We start from the raw sequence: 17,992 nt of genomic DNA, 5'->3' as shown, positions 1-17,992 counted from the left end.
ATATCTGGCATTCCATTCACTCTACACTGTTTAGCTCACACACAGTCACTCATTTGGTGATCATTGCTGCAATATCCTGTTCCTCTTGTTGCTGTTCTCCTGTCTTGTTTAACCACATGCTTTCATTAAATGCAGACCATGGCCTCACAGGCAAAACCTCATATATATCTTTCACTTTCTTTCCCCAGGATTTAGTCGAAGTACAGCAAGACCTGTTAACACATGCTGCACGCAGTTTATTTTGGTGCACAGACAGGCAGGGACTGTAGACCATGTCAGTCAGATGTCCGTAGAGATTTAACAAGATAAGAACCATACAAAATATCAGCAGATATAATAACAATCTGGTTACTTTCCCATTAGTTACAATGTTATGTCAAATGTTTTACTCTTAACAATCCCATGGAAACTTTATCGTTACCCAATTGTTTTTCATATCTCGTGGGAGCGATGATAAAGAGAGAGGAACAGGGAGAGAGAGATTATCAGTCCTGTCTGGTGGGAGATGGGCAGGGGAATCATGCACCGATTATTGTAGAGGGGGCAGGAAGTATGCGAAATTGCTTCTTCCTGCAATCTAGAGGCATAATCATTATGTCTAATTCTATGTAAAAAAATATGTATATTTTTCTGCATAGATTATCTAAGCATACCTCTTTACCTGTTCAATTGTCATTTAAATTAATGATGAACATTGATTATTTCATAACTTTTATGGCTAAGGAGTGTTGTACAACTGTCACACTGGCCCAACAATGTATGAAAGCCTGCAGATGTGTCCCTTTCATAGCACACAGTAAATTGGCCAGTGTTGACTAGTGTTAACCATGTCATAATATATCATAACACCTGACATAACTTGTCATAACCTGTTATAGTATGGTCATAATACTGTCATGACACATATATGTTGACCTGTACACATTATGTTATGGCTGGTTATGACACCTACATAAGAGTGTCAACACAAGGCAAAACATTCAATTACACCATAATCTACTGATCAACAGTATGTTTTTGGAAATGTACCATCATTGTAATTGTGCACACATTGATGTCAGACATGCACCTACCCCAATGCTCTGTTTCAATGACTGGGATGAATGCAGGAGCAGATTTCAGGAGAAGGACAAGACACCCTCTTTTTGACTGATGACTGACACAAGGGCATCTACGTGATAGACCTATCTGGCTTATATAATTATGATGGTCATAATGTTTCCTGCCAGTGTCATAAAGTGTATTTTCTTAGTCCAAGTAAAGTGACACAGGATGGTCATAATGCTTCTTGTGCCATGAAGTGTATTTTCTAGAAATTATGTAAAGGATTCGCTACAACAACAGCAACAAAGTAAATAGAACAACGTCAATAGTACACCCAAAGTACAAAGTAAGTTACAAAGTAAATTGAACAACGTCAATAGCACACCCAAAGTACAAAGTAAGTTACAAAGTAAATAGAACAACGTCAATAGCACACTCAAAGTACAAAGTAAGTTACAAAGTAAATTGAACAACGTCAATAGCACACCCAAAGTACAAAGTAAGTTACAAAGTAAATAGAACAACGTCAATAGCACACCCAAAGTACAAAGTAAGTTACAAAGTAAATAGAACAACGTCAATAGCACACCCAAAGTACAAAGTAAGTTACAAAGTAAATAGAACAACGTCAATAGCACACCCAAAGTACAAAGTAAGTTACAAATTAAATTGAACAACGTCAATAGCACACCCAAAGTACAAAGTAAGTTACAAAGTAAATAGAACAACGTCAATAGCACACCCAAAGTACAAAGTAAGTTACAAAGTAAATAGAACAACGTCAATAGCACACCCAAAGTACAAAGTAAGTTACAAAGTAAATAGAACAACGTCAATAGCACACCCAAAGTACAAAGTGGTCATAATAATACAAATGAAATAGAACAACGTCAATAGCACACCCAAAGTACAAAGTAAGTTACAAAGTAAATAGCACAGCCAACTACCTCATCCCCATATTGTTATTTATCTTCTTGCTTTTTTGCACCCGTGTCTCTACTTGCACATCATCATCTGCACATCTATCATTCCAGTGTTAAAGCTAAATTGCAATTATTTCGCCTCTATGGCCTATTTATTGCCTTACCTCCTTAATCTTCTACATTTGCACACACTGTACATAGATTTTCCTGTTGTGTTATTGACTGTACGTTTGTTTATGTGTTTTTGTCGCACTGCTTTGCTTTATCTTGGCCAGGTTGCAGTTGTAAATGAGAACCTGTTCTCATCTGGCCTACCTGGTTAAATAAAGGTGAAAAAAAGGACTTAAGAAACAACATTTCAAATGAAAGAAAACGTATTGGCAGGGGGGGCAGGGATGTGTAGGTGACATAACCTGCCATAAAATAATGCAATATATGTCACAGCAGGTGTAAACTGGGCTAAATACTTTGCATAGATTTGGCTTCTCAGAATTCCATGCATTAATCACAATCAATCATCTGAAAAGTATTAACCAAACACATTTTCATACAAATATAAGAGAAAAGCTCAGTATCAATTGTATAAACATTTTTTTCTAAAATAACAAGTGCAGTCACCTTTTGGGTTTAAATTATTGAGTCAAACAGCTACTTAATCATGACCGAATGTATTCAATAATCTTGAACCCTTGACAGCACATTTGTTAATATAATTTGTTCTCAGAGTGGCGCAACAATACTTTGTCACAGTTCTTGGCACTTGTGGCCTGGGCAACTCGTGAATTGTATTAGCGTCGCGCGTGCTTTATGTTACTACAGCATGACAATGGTGTTATAATAGTGTTACATTGTATCCCCGCCTACACTGACACATTCGATTAGGTGAAAGTTTTTAGGGCTTTGCTGTGATTGCAAGGCCACACACCGTATGATGTAAATGTTGATGCAAGGAATGGATACATTTCTTTGTGTATGCACTAGGTGGTGCACTGTGAAAGTCGGTCAATTTAAAGGTTTGATCATTAGTAACAGAATCTGGTTGCTCAGTAGCGCCTCTTGCTCTCGCCTAGCGGCAATACCCATCTGTTACAGTGTTATTACAGCCCTCATGACCACAATGAGCCAATAGGCTTTTGGAGGCAGAGTTCTCCCTGTGGCCGCCATTAAAGAAAGGAATCCATGAATTCAAATGGAACCAGAAGGATCAGAGACCGAAATAATGGTTAAAATTGCCGTAGAGATAGGCATATGCCAATTTCCGATTGGATTTTAAGGATGTTATTCGTTTTTAGATTGATTTTGATGGTGATGGAGGAGTAGAGTAACGTTTTTAGCTAAAACCGTTTTAAGCTAAGGGGGAGGGGGATAGTTGCTTCTTTGCTCTCCTTTTCTTTTTGTTTTAAGAGCATTTTCGCTCTATTTAAATGTTTTATTTAATTTGTATTCGAGAGGTCGATAGAGAGGCTGTGAAGGCGATATTTTGACTGCTTTTATTTTAGGGCGGACAATAGCATTCGAAAGGTTGTTGAATAACATTCTCCAGCCAATTGTTTTAAAAATAATTATCGTTTATTACCTTATTATACATCTTGCAAAATACATTTGAAAATCTGTCTTTATTTTCCCGGGAACTGAAATGATGGAATGTTCGATCTCGCTGTGAAAGGATGAGTTCTTGTTTTGTACCAAACGGGGCCAGCTTGGAGGATTGCCACTCCAATCTATTCTGTCTGGTAAGAGATTTAAAACTAAAGGAAAAGCAGCCATTTTTAACTAGCTGAAGAGAGCGAGCTAACGTTAGTAGCCACAGCAATGGAAAAGCAGGCAGGGCCTGTCGAGCACTGCAATTCAAACATCATTCACTAAGGCAATGTTTATTTGCATACTTTGAAGTTGTGCAAGATTAAAGAATAATAGTGATATCTGTCACTTGCAGCTGCATGCATGCTGTTTGCCATCACACATTTTCAGTTTAATCATATTCAATGCATTCCACCCCTGAGAGTTTTAGGCAAAAAAAAGTGCAACTAATGTAACGTGTAGTGATGATAAACATCCTAGCTAACTAGCTATCTAACGGAACGTTGAATACCATGCATGATTACATTTTTGTCTAGTTGTTTACTTGGTTAAATTAACGTTCTGTATCGTTATGCTTTTTATCGCATGCGTTGTGTAGCTTATTTATGTGACCTTAAAATAAACCCAAGCAGTTGGCTAGCCTGCTAACTACCTTACAATGTTGTTCATTTGCACAAATAGCAAATTAGCTAAACGGCAGAAACATTTGGCATTCGAACATGGAAAGTAAAGGCTCGTGAACGTTGGCTTCTAATTTCAACTTCCATGTTCTATCGTGTTGTTGTTGTCAGTGGGCCAGTGCAGTTGTGAAGATACACATTGATTGCTACATTGTTTCTTTTAAGTAGCCAATGAAGAGTTTAGCTACTGATAAATTGTAGCATATTTGCGGGCTTATACTTTTCCTTTAAAGTTGTCAAGTTTGCTTTCCAATCATTTGTTGTTTACATTCTTGGCTCGTGCTCAACTTAAAGAGCTGAAATATTAAGAAACAACAATGTACTCTTAGATATTGTTAGTGCATCTCTTTAGAATGTAGTACTTACTTCTCGTCTGGCAAGTTTTCAAGTTGAAAACATTTTTCATGACAAATTAATGCCATTCACTGTTTTGTTTTATATCTGTGTATTTATTTGTATGTCTTAGTTCTCATAGTGCTGATTGATACTGTTGCTAGTCAGTCGTAAAACAATTGAATTATATAGCTATCATAAACACACAACCAAAAGTACATAATAGACTCAAGGAAAAAGCTCAGATGTTCCCTCTTTTCCCTCGCACTCCTACTACTAGCTAGACCAATCTAAGAACTTCTCAGTAGTGCACCAACTATATGTTTCCAGCAATGCATTGCATTCTTTCTGTACAGTATGTACTGTATGACAGATGTGAACAATTCCCCTTCATGAAGGTTCAATAGATAAGTATTGATGGACTGGAATCGTCCTTTTCCAAAGCATTTGCCAGTAAAGCTGAATGAACAGGACAGGCTAGTAGTGAATGACTGGTTGCTGTATTGCAATAGTAGGGAGACATTTTACTGCAGACTGAGATGAGCATGACACCGGTGTTGCTGTTCACGGTCCTGTATGACTCACACTCTGAACAGGCATTGTGGTTTTAGGCTGGAAGAATGCAGTGAAGACAGCTTGGCACTAGTTCTCAGGAGTCTCATTGCAATGTTTATTCAAAATTAATTATTCTCCTTTGTTCTTTTTAAGTTGAGCAGCTTTTGGTTGCACATTTCTGGGTGTTGAAGTTTGTTTGTAGATTAATTAGTATGTGTTATAACACATCATTTTCATAAATCAATAGTCACGTCACAATGGCCCTGCTAGACTATGTCTCTTGTCAGGATAAGTTAACAAACACTGCGGCAGTGACAAATGCCGTGCTGATGAAAAGGCTGGACGAGAGGAGAGAGTAGACCGAGTGGATTTGCATTTCTCTAGAGTTTTCCAAGATGCAAACGGACTAGTTTCATGTTTTGCAGTGGGAGGGTGAGACCGTGTCAGAGAGAGATGCTAGTAGTGGTGTTGGGGTGTCTATCTGTCTGCTCGGGAATGGTTTGAGCAACTTCACCTGTTGCTTGTCTCTGATTCAGACAATTCAGAAAACTTTAATGTCCTCGAGGACATAAATTTAGCAGCAGTCAAAGTACATACAGACAAGATCACATTAAAATGTAAAACACAACAACAGAAAAAAGCAACAGATGTGTACTTGCTAGGATATGTATTGTGAGTCTCATGATTCTAAATATATTGTGATTTGATGCTCCAAACACCTTCCTCACTTTATGTCTGCTGCAGAGAGACGAGAGAGCATGAGAAACACGTTTTGATCAGGCAGGGAAATATATACAAAAGTTCTGAAAACATGCTGGCTCACTATTTACAAAGCTGATGGAGAACAAGCTTTATGATGAAAAATACCGGAGTATTTTGGAGTCAAATATTGATATAATATTGTCCAAAAATAAAATTGTGATACGTAACTATCGATTTCTTCCCCCATCACTAATATATATAGAATATTTACAAAAAGTTGGCAGGGTAGTGCAAAGGTTTGCATGTCAAAATCTTTAGTGCTTAAAGTGCATGTAAGTCCAACATCTTCTTCATTTGAACTATTGAAAATCGAATAATGAAGTAAGCTTTATGCAGTATCTTTTTGAGTGCAAACTCATTTCACCTTTTTGCTCATTTGATCTATTGCACATGGAAGGGAGAATGGCAGGAAGGGAAAGCAAGGGAAGGGAAGGCAGCTGTTGGCACTTAGTGTGTTCCACAATGGGACCTGGAGCTCTAAGCTGTGAGAGGGAAGGTGAGCGAAGCTGAGCATCTGACGAAAGGAGGGGTCGTAACCCGCAAATCCCAGACAGATTTTTACATCAACTTTCTGAGTCCGTCAAATGGCTTTGCCCTCAGATTCCCTTATAGCCGCTATGGGAGTTTGGCCTGAAGGCCTCGGCATCTTAAAAAGGAACCTGAACTCGACCCCGGTTCTCGCACTTTTGGTGGGAGGACATTTTGCATACACAGTTGCCTACATACCTGAGCATTATACTAACAGCTAGTTATGTCAGTTTGAAGGAAGCACACAGGTTTCTCTGATACATTCAGACTGTAACTCAGATGTAGATTTTAAAAAGCTAGATAGATTGATTGACCGCAGAAGGCACACAGACTTTTGCTGGCGCAATCTGCCTCTGGAAGATTGCCAGATACTGTTAGCAGAGAATAGCCTAGTTTATGGATTGAAAGCTTGGACTTGATCTTTGACAGAGAGAGCGGTCATTCCGCGGCTTTGAAAAGTCTAACATTGACAGAAAAAAACATGAAAACAATTCAGAGCTGTCATCAAAAGAACGGATTGTGCGACGAAAATGCATTTCTGAAGAAGAATAAGTAAGATGGGCATATATGCAGGTTTACAGTCCAAGCGCCACCCATTTCAGAAACAGTCAGTTTCTAAAATTGCAGACGATCTGGTTTCACACAGTTTTCCCCCTCCCTTTTCTTTCCTTGCAGCACAGATGTTTCTCTGCAAGACGCAGGTGTCAGGTAGTTCCTCACACCACTATGTCTGCCACCATGAGAGAGAGAGGGTTTGGTGGATGAAGTTTCTGAAACAGAAACTGCAGCAACAGTAGTAGTATACTGGTGAAAGGAATAAGCTAGTAGTACAGTAGCGCATACTTGATGAACCGGTAGGCTATAGGCCTATATGATAAATGAAAATGGGCTTGTGAATGGTGTCTCGACTGGAACAGCGTTTGAATGCCCTTGAGCAAAATTCCTGATGTGAGACATTTCCTATGATGTTGCTTGATGAATTGGTAATGAGTGAAGAAGCTGGGAGTTGGTGTGCCTGCCAATCACAATAAATCCTAGCAATGAAAAACATGTAGGGACATGTGGGAAAGAGTAGTGTGATAGATTGTGTCACTAAACTCAACAGCCTATGAGCTTTCAATATTTGGTATAAAATCTATATTTTTGTAGTTACAGTTGCTCATCATAGTCTAGTCAGATTATTGTAGCGTTTTGATATCTGTAGCATTCTGACTGGCCATTGTGGCCAGCGTATAGCCTTCCTGGCTGCCATGTTATAATGGATAACTAACTTGTTGTTGTGATCCAGCTTGGGTCCAGTTGACACCACAGAGCGCTCTGTTTTGACAATACCAACCCCCACCACTAATCTCCCAGTTTATACCCGGCTAGGCTTAATCTCCCAGTTTATACCTGGCTAGGCTTTATCTCCCAGTTTATACCTGGCTAGGCTTTATCTCCCAGTTTATACCCGGCTAGGCTTAATCATTCGCTCACGTTCGTAGTGTTTAAATTGATTTAAATTTACCCGCCAATTTAATTGTAATGGTCTATTTCTAACAAAGTCAAAGTGACAGTTTGTCAACTTGTATATATCACCTGGCAGCAGAAAATGGCCCGCCTCAAGAATCTGTACTAGGCCCAGTTCACGCAAATCAGTTGTCTGCCATGCTGCAAGGATAGATAGGCGCTCCATCAAGAGAAGGACTGTAAGGCAACATTGCAACATAGTTTGTGATGGTAGTGTTGGTCTTTGCAGTGTTTCAGTGTATGACATGGGCACTGAGTGTAAGCCTAAAACACTGGAAGGCATGATGTATTCGGAGGTGGGTGGTGTGTGTGAGAGACAGTGTATGGCCTCAGTGTAGGACATGGGCACTGAGTGTAAGCCTAAAACACTGGAAGGCATGATGTATTCAGAGGTGGGTGGTGTGTGTGAGAGACAGTGTATGGCCTCAGTGTAGGACATGGACACAGGAAGCGCTGCCTGGTTGTACGGCAAATAAAATAACATTTTATTGGTCACATACACATGGTTAGCAGATGTTAATGCGAGTATAGTAAAACTCCGACAGGGCAGTAATATCTAACAAGTAATCTAACAAATTCACAACGACTACCTTATACACACAAATGTAAAGGGATGAATAAGAATATGTACATATAAATATATGGATGAGTGATGGCCGAACGGCATAGGCAAGATGGAGTAGATGGTATAGAATAGAGTATATACATATCAGATTAGTATTGTAGGATATGTAAACATTATTAAAGTGCCGTTATTTAAAGTGACTAGTGATACCATTATTAAGTCAATTTATTAAAGTGGCCAGAGGTTTGAGTCTGTATGTTGGCAGCAGCCTCTATGCTAGTGATGGCTGTTTAACAGTCTGATGGCCTTGAGATAGAAGCTGTTTTTCAGTCTCTTGGTCCCAGCTTTGATGCACCTGTATTAGAGGTCGACCGTTTAATCGGAATGGCCAATTAATTAGGGCCGACAATCGGAAATGGGTAAAATTTTGGGCGGCGATTTGCCAATTTTTTTAATATATATTTTTTATACATTTATTTAACTAGGCATGTCAGTTAACTTCTTGCGTCGAGCAATCCCGGACCCGGGATCCTATTTATAGCCTCAAGCTCATTAGCATAACGCAACGTTAACCATTCATGAAAATCGCAAATGAAATGAAATAAATATATTTGCTCTCAAGCTTAGACTTTTGTTAACAACACTGTCATCTCAGATTTTCAAAATATGCTTTTCAACCATAGCTAAACAAGCATTTGTGTAAGAGTATTGATAGCTAGCATAGCTATAAGCCTAGAATTCAGCCAGCAACATTTTCACAAAAACAAGAAAATTATTCAAATAAAATCATTTACCTTTGAAGAACTTCAGATGTTTTCAATGAGGAGACTCTCAGTTAGATAGCAAATGTTCAGTTTTTCAAAAAAATATTATTTGTGTAGGACAAATCGCTCCGTTTTGTTCACGTTTGGCTATGAAAAAAACCTGTATCCAGTTATAGCCTCAAGCTCATTAGCATAACGCCACGTTAACTATTTATGAAAATCGCAAATGAAATGAAATGAATGTGCTAGCTCTCAAGCTTAGCCTTTTCTTAACAACACTGTCATCTCAGATTTTCAAAATATGCTTTTGAACCATAGCAAAACAAGCATTTGTGTAAGAGTATTGATAGCTAGCGTAGCATTTAGCGTAGCAACATTTGCACAAAAACCAGAAAAGGATTCAAATAAAATCATTTACCTTTGAAGAACTTTGGATGTTTTCAATGAGGAGACTCTCAGTTACATAGCAAATGTTCAGTTTTTCCTGAAAGATTCTTTGTGTAGGAGAAATCGCTCCGTTTTGTACATCACGTTTGGGTACCAAAAACCCCCGAAAATTCAGTCATCAAAATGGCGAACTGTTTACCAAATTTCCATAATATCAACTGAAACACGGCAAACGCTGTTTAGAATCAATCCTCAATGTGTTTTTCACATATCTCTTCATTGATATATCGTTCGTGGTAGTCTACTTTCTCCGGTGCATCGCTTGGAAAAAGACGTGCAGTTGAAGATGACGCACCAATTTCGACGGAGGACACCGTGCGGACACCTGGCAAATGTAGTCTCTTATGGTCAATCTTCCAATGATATGCCTACAAATACGTCACAATGCTGCAGACACCTTGGGGAAACGATAGATCGGGCAGGCTCATTCCTTGCGCATTCACAGCCATATAAGGAGACAATGAAAAACAGAGCCTCAAAAATCCTGCTCATTTCCTGGTTGAAGTTTCATCTTGGTTTCGCCTGTAGCATCAGTTCTGGGGCACTCACAGACAATGTCTTTGCAGTTTTGGAAACATCAGAGTGTCCTCTTTCCAAAGCTGTCAATTATATGCATAGTCGAGCATCTTTTTTGTGACAAAATATTGCGCTTAAAACGGGCACGTTTTTTTGATCCAATAATGAAATAGCGCCCCCATAGATGTAACAGGTTAAGAACACATTCTTATTTTTAATGACGGCCTAGGAACGGTGGGTTAACTGCCTCGTTCAGGGGCAGAACGACATATTTTCAACTTGTCAGCTCGGGGGATCCAATCTTTTAAACATTACAGTTAATTTAGTCCATCGCAATAATGACCTGCCTCTCTCTCGTTGCACACCACAAGGAGACTGCCTGTTACGCGAATACAGTAAGCCAAGGTAAGTTGCTAGCTAGCATTAAACTTATATTATAAAAAACAATCAATCATAATCACTAGTTAACTACATATGGTTGATGATATTACTAGATATTATCTAGCGTGTCCTGCATTGAACATTATCTGACTGAGCATACAAGCATACACATATCTAAGTATCTGACTGAGCGGTGGTAGGCAGTAGGCGCGTAAACATTCATTCAAACAGCACTTTCGTGCGTTTTGCCAGCAACTCTTCGTTGTGCGTCAAGCATTGCGATGTTTATGACTTCAAGCCTATCAACTCCTGAGATGAGGCTGGTGTAACCGAAGTGAAATGGCTAGCTAGTTAGCGCGCGCTAATAGCGTTTCAAATGTCACTCGCTCTGAGCCATCTAGTAGTTGTTCCCCTTGCTCTGCATGGGTAACGCTTTTTCCATGGTGGCTGTTGTCGTTGTGTTGCTGGTTCGAGCCCAGGGAGGAGCAAGGAGAGGGACAGAAGCTATACTGTTACACAGGCAATACTAAAGAACAATACTAAGAACATCCAATAGTCAAAGGTTAATGAAATACAAATGGTATAGAGAGAAATAGTCCTATAATTACTATAATAACTACAACCTAAAACTTCTTACCTGGGAATATTGAAGACTCATGTTAAAAGGAACCAGGCTTGGGGGAGACGAAGGTTGAAAGTCATGCGTCCTCCGATACACAACCCAACCAAGCCGCACTGCTTCTTAACACAGCGCGCATCCAACCCGGAAGCCAGCCGCACCAATGTGTCGGAGGAAACGGCGTGCACCTGGCAACCTTGGTTAGTGTGCACGGCGCCCGGCCCGCCACAGGAGTCGCTGGTGTGCGATGAGACAAGGATATCCCTACCGGCCAAGCCCTCCCTAACCCGGACGACGCTAGGCCAATTGTGCGTCGCCCCACGGACATCCCGGTCGCGGCCGGTTATGACAGAGCCTGGGCGCACAGCTGGCGCTGCAGTACAGCGCCCTTAACCATTGCGCCACCCGGGAGGCCTGTTTTTGCATTATTTAAACCAAATTGAACGTTTCGTTATTTACTTGAGGCTAAATTGATTTGATTGATGTATTATATTAAGTTAAAATAAGTGTTTGTTCAGTATTATTGTAATTGTCATTATTACAAATAAATAAATAAAAATTGGCCGATTAATCGGTATCGGCTTTTTTGGTCCTCCAATAATCAGTATCGGTATCGGCGTTGAAAAATCATAATCGGTCGACCTCTAACCTGTACTGACCTTGCATTCTGGATGATAGCGGGGTGAACAGGCAGTGGATCAGGTGGTTGTTGTCCTTGATGATCTTTTTGGCCTTCCTGTGACATCGGGTGCTGTAGGTGTCCTAGAGCGCAGGTATTTTGCCCTGTACGTTGTGCAGACCGCACTACCCTTGCGGCTGTGGACGGAACAGTTACCGTACCATGCGGTGATACAGCCCGACAGGACGCTCTCGATTGTGCATCTGTAAAAGTTTGTGAGTGTTTTAGGTGACAAGACACATTTTTTCAGCCTCCTGAGGTTTAAGAGGTGATGTTGCGCCTTCCTCACTACGCTGTATGTTTGTCCGTGATGTGTATCCCGAGAAACTTAAAATGTTCCACCTTTCCACTACTGTCCCGTTGATGTGGATGGGGGAGGTGCTCCCTCTGCTGTTTCCTTAAGTCCACGATTATCTCCTTTGTTTTGTTGACATTGAGTGAGAGGTTATTTTCCTGACACCACACTCCGGGGGCCCTCACCTCCTCCCTGTAAGCCGTCTCATCGTTGTTGGTAATAAAGCCTACCATTGTAGTGTCGTCTGCAAACTTGATGATTGAGTTGGAGGCGTGCATGGCCACTCAGTCATGGGTGAACAGGGAGTACAGGGTAGGGCTGAGAACGCACCCTTGTGGGGCCCCAGTGTTGAGGATCAGCTGGGTGGTGATGTTGTTTCCTACCTTCACCACCTTGGGGCGGCCCCGTCAGAAAGTCCAGGACCCAGTTTCAGAGGGTGGGGTCGAGACCTAGGATCTCGAGCTTAAAGACGAGTTTGGAGGGTACTATGGTGTTCAATGCTGTACGTAGGGGCTGCTTTCTGGTGAGCCTCAGCCACCCGCCAATGGTAGGCAGGCAGCTGTAGCAGTGGAGCGTAATGTTCCTGGTTAAACACTTCATAACCCTGTAGTACTCTGTGCTGCTGCTAGTGATTTACAACCAATGAATTTCTCTGAGTTGTGTTCCCTCTCTCTATAAAAGCCGGACAATGTTGGCTTATATAGAGCACACTCCCCAAAGCACTCATCATTAAAAAGGATTAAGGTGGTCAGAGCCCATTTACAAGCATTAGGAAGGTTTTGTTCTGAGAGCATTGAACATGTTGTTCATGTTGTTCATGTTGTTCATGTTGAGATTGAAAGCACCTGAAGCTAAAGTGCACACAATTGGAACAAAAACAAGCCAAGGCTTTTTTTGCTGCTTCTCTTTTTAGCCACAATTCTTTCTGTTTATATTGAAGCCTTTCTTCTTCTTACATCTATCTATCTATCGATCGATCGATCTATCTATCTATCTATCTATCTATCTATCTATCTATCTATCTATCTATCTATCTATCTATCGATCTATCGATCTATCTATCTATCTATCTATCTATCTATCTATCTATCTATCTATCTATCTATCTATCTATCTATCTATCTATCTATCTATCTATCTATCTATCTATCTATCATCTCAATCCAACACTACATCTTCCTTTATCTCTCGCCTTCCGCTATCTCACCTCTCTCTTCTCCCTCCATATTGTTATCTTCTTCCTCGATCTCTCTCCTCCCTCTGCCTCTATCTCTGTCTCTTTCTCCTCACTCTCTCTCTGTTTTCCCATCTCCCTTTCCTCTATCTCTCTTTGTTTTTCTAATTCTGTGGCTGCCTGCCTGTGTGTCTCCTTGTCGTAAGTGTTCCTCCTGAAGAGGCGGAGGCTCCATAAAGGAGAATGAATGCTTCTGCTTGTTTAACGTTTACTGTAACACCAGAAGTCTGGGCCTCTTTGGACCTGCCTTCAGGCCAATAACATTCTCACAGTCTAATAAATACACTGAGTATACCCAACATTAGGAACACCTTCCTAATATTGCATTACATCCCCCTCTTTTGCCCTTAGAACAGCCTCAATGGACCATTCTTGATAGACAAGGAAACTGTTGAGCTTGAAGAAGTCAGCAGTGTTGCAGTTCTTGACACAAGCCGGTGTGCCTGGCACCTACTACCATACCCCATTCAAAGGCACTTAAATCTTTTGTCTTGCCCATTCAATCTCTGAATGGCACAAATCCATGTTTCAATTGTCTCAATCTACACTGATTGAAGTGTATTTAACAAGTGACATCAATAAGGGATCATAGCTCTCTGTTGCCGATTGTTCACTGGTGGAGCACATTGAATAGTGGTTGTTCTTGGAAAAAGTGATATTTTGAAATAGAGCTCATCTCTTCAATTTTGATATTGATATTTGGCAATGTTAAGTATTTTGGAAACCTCAGAATCTGCACTTTCTGATACTATATAGAAGCACCTTAACTGCATGTAACAATGTAGGAGGATTTGAAAAAAGTCACTTTTTGGCACACCACTGAAAATAATGACATTTCCTCTTAAAACTGCTTATAACACATTCTGTTCGTGATCTCGAAATTCTAAAAATATACAGTACGTGTGTTAAATATATGGAGGGGGCAATTTCAAAATGATCCCCATGGCCTTTCTAGTGTTAAAATGTTTACCTGGCTCCTGTGGCAGTGGCTGACTCTCTCCCTCCCCCTCCCAGGCTGATCTGACTGGGATCAAATGGAAGCGGTACGTGTGGCGGGGCCCCACCTCTGCGCCCATCCTCTTCCCCGTGACCGAGGAGGACCCCATCCTGTGCAGCTTCAGCCGCTGCCTCAAGGCGGACATACTGAGCGTGTGGCGGCGGAGCCAGAGGCCTGGACGTAGAGAGCTCTGGCTGTTCTGGTGGGGGGACGACCCTAACTTCGCAGAGCTGATCCATCACGAACTTACAGGTGAGACAGGACAGAGAGAGTGGGCGCATGTACACACACAGACACACACTCACGCTAACCTGGATAGAATACCTGCCATGGTCCAATAACTCGAAACAGCAGTATGACGGCTTTGGTTTATAATTTAAAACAATGTAATTAGATGTATTTTTTTCTTCTTCTTAGTCACAGATGTAATTGCAGGATATAGTGATATTCTTATGCTCTTGAGCTCCAACAGTGCAGGTCAAAAAGAGAAGTGAATGAAACAATAATACAAATAATAATAATAATATATGTTTACAACTGTAACAATTATATATGTCCATTGGGGGGTGGGGGCAGGATAAAATATTCCATGGGGGGAGTCGCAGGGGGGAAGTGACAGGTGAATGAAACAATAATACAAATAAGACTGAAGAATACAGTCCAAGCAACGGCCCACTCAGACCATGTTTCAGATTGCTTTTGCTGCTCACAAGAGATAAATGAGGGACTCATGTTTCTTTCAATGAACCTTTTTATGCATTCAGCAGGTTACAGAGCTGGTTAAATGGGTGATTATTATAAAAGATCATGAAAAGGAGCATCTTGAGTGCTGCAGACCTCAGAGCAATACCTAAGCCAGTGGTGATAATGATGATAGTTAAAGTGCTGGTTGTATAATGTCAAATATTACAAGGTTCAGGGCAGGGGTTGATTGTCAGGCTGACTGACGCTGTGAACTCTGGGGAGATCAATTCACTGTGAGAGCTTAGAAGGTGAGAGTGTTAACCAGATAGCTCCCTTAGTTTCTCCCTCATCCCCTAAATGACAAGCAGCCAGTCTGGCAGAGAACAGCCTTCACCTGCAGGTCAACTCCCACTGTTTGGAGCAAACACTCGCTACAACCACCGTAGTTATTTTTTTTCTGTGTGTGTGTGTGTGCACGCACTGTAAGCCTTATCATGGCATCTAAGCGCCTTCCGCCCTCCAGCACACGATAAAGCAGCGCCCTGCCCTTTTGTCGCCGAGGCAATATCAGAAAGCTTATCGCATCTTCCCATTTAAAAAGGAGGATAGAAAAGAGGAGGGGGGGTGAATCCCTCTTCTCATGACTTCTGTGAAATGTTTTCTATGCAGGAGCAACGATGCAGAAACGAGCCTAACGCATCATGGAGGTCTGGCCTGGTGCTCTCTCTCTCTTTTTCCTCCCTCCTCCCTCCATCCTCTCACATTTCTTTCTTTCTACAGCAACAGTGGTTGATGGACAGAGACCATCTTTATTCATGCTCTTTGGCTGGGAGATTGAACTCCTGCGTCTGAGCCATGACACACACCTGCACACAGACACACACACGCCCGTGGCCCTCCTTCATTATGACAGGTTGTGCTTGAAGTGGGCTGGAAGTGGAAGCTAAATGGCGTGATGGCAGCCAATCCAGCCCTGGTGGGCTCCGGTAATAACCTGCAGGGCTGGAGCATTAAATGGACTGTGTGTGTGTGTGTGTGGATGGCTGTGGGATGGAGCCTCTCCTTGGCGTGCTGGCAGTGAAAGTGTGAAGCAACACAGAAGATGGTGACAACGTGTGTGTTTTAGTGGCGATGATCAGCTGCTTAACACCTTGCCCTTTTTCCTCCGTGCAAGTGGCTGATGGGTTTGCCCTTTTCCTCAGTCAAACCGTCCAAGTCAAATTGGGGTAATCCCTGGAAATGTTAAGCACTTTTTTGTTTGTCATTTTTTTTAACCCCCCTTATTGCATTGTTGGTGGTAAACATGAAAATCAGTTATATTCTTTCATGTCGGCAGCAGAAATGGTGGCGGCTCATTTTCTCCTTCCGCGCTCATTAGATTAACGGCCTGAGAAAGTATTTTAATTTTGAGCAAGTGCCATATCTGTGTAAACAAAACAGTGGGCCAGTAATCCCTTTGAGAGAGAGGGGGGGGCAGACTGTTAGCTAGGCCCTGCACTATTTTCCCCATGTTGGAGGGGGACAAGGTACTCTGCCAGCCTGTTCTTTATCAGGACATTTGAGAAAACCAATTCTAATCTTCCTGTGGCCATGCACAAAACATTATTCCAAGCAAGCGAATGGACGCGATTGCAAAATGAAACTGCTTGCATAGGGTTTTATCCTTATGCAAATACCCTCCTCCCCCTCCCCCTCCTATCCAGGGGCATCCTCCACAGATAAATGCCAGCAGGGGTTTTCCCGCCCTCAAAGAACGACTGATCCTTTTTTGCATAGAAATTAGGACCAGAGGTCTGTCTGTCTGAGAGGGTAATTGTTTGGTGGTGAATTTCTCCCTGGTTCTTGGGCCTGCTACTCGTGTGCCTCTTTTCCCTCCCTCCATCTCACCCTTCATCCCTCCATCTCACCTTTCATCCCTCCATCTCACCCTTCATCCCTCCATCTCACCCTTCATCCCTCCATCTCACCCTTCATCCCTCCTGCTCTGCCAGGCCCCAGTGGGCCTGCCTCCTATGGCAGTCACTCCCTCTCTCTGTCACTTTGTCCCTCTCTCTCCCCTGGGCATTACCAGCCCTCCCTACCTGTTCTCTCCCTCTGCTCCAGCCTCCACTCAGCTGCAGGTGGCTACAGGCTGCAGGCTCTACTTTGCAATCATGGCTCCCAGCCAGTCAGTTCCCCGTCTTTCTGATGAAATTGAAAAAGTTTCTCAAGCAGATGAAGCTCGGAAACAAAAGTTTAAAAAAACAAAAACTTCTGGTTTAGTATCAGTATGATTCAAACTTTTCAAGTGTTTACTCTTGTGGCTATTATGAAACCATACACACTATCAGCCCCTCTATATTGCAGTTGGACTGCAGGCCTCTTTACGCTACACTAGTTTGATGACGTATACTAGTTCCAGGACACACATTTTTTGCATTGTAAAAAGACCTAGATTTAAATCTCTCTTTCGCAAACCATCCCTGTAGGTAGTGTGTGAGACACATCTTATGGTACAGTGTAAAGACAATGACTCTCTGACACCCCATGTCCCTGCAAGTACCTTTATTACCTTAATACCAGAAAACAGCATGTTGTTCTGTTAGCCAAATTTAAAATGTCCACACAATTGTGAACCGTTGCAATAATCAAGTGTACAATGTGGTTTAGATGAGAAGCTCCTGTATAGTTTGAATCGCTATCCTCCTTTTGTTTGTCTGTAATATGGTATTTACGGAACACACACAAAGCTGTACACACACAAAGCAGGAATGTGGCTTTGATCACACCACATCCAAGGCTAATGTAAGGATATTGTAAACAGAAAAGATGCCAATCCAATGTTGTAGAGAGATAGATCTTACAACACATTTTACTCATGTAAAACAGCCTAATAAGAGATTGCTGTGTGGAGGTT

The 17,992-nt window shown here is 41.6% G+C and overlaps 1 protein-coding gene across 2 annotated transcripts in view; it reads left to right on the top strand.

Moving 5' to 3' along the window:
- The first annotated feature begins 3,117 nt into the window (after window positions 1-3,117).
- LOC135548584 (mediator of RNA polymerase II transcription subunit 13-like) overlaps window positions 3,118-17,992 on the top strand; it is a 119,347-nt gene continuing 104,472 nt past the window's right edge. For both annotated transcript variants that reach the window (XM_064978336.1, XM_064978337.1), the window contains exons 1-2: window positions 3,118-3,700; window positions 14,430-14,664. In XM_064978336.1, the coding sequence (XP_064834408.1) occupies window positions 3,635-3,700; window positions 14,430-14,664 (301 nt within the window). In that variant the 5' untranslated portion in view covers window positions 3,118-3,634. The remainder of the gene's footprint in view (window positions 3,701-14,429; window positions 14,665-17,992) is intronic.

The sequence above is a fragment of the Oncorhynchus masou genome, chromosome 11, assembly GCF_036934945.1.
Source record: "Oncorhynchus masou masou isolate Uvic2021 chromosome 11, UVic_Omas_1.1, whole genome shotgun sequence".
Lineage (NCBI taxonomy): Eukaryota > Metazoa > Chordata > Actinopteri > Salmoniformes > Salmonidae > Oncorhynchus > Oncorhynchus masou.
Note: the sequence above shows the minus strand (reverse complement) of the source record. Positions and strands in the feature narration are given on the sequence as shown.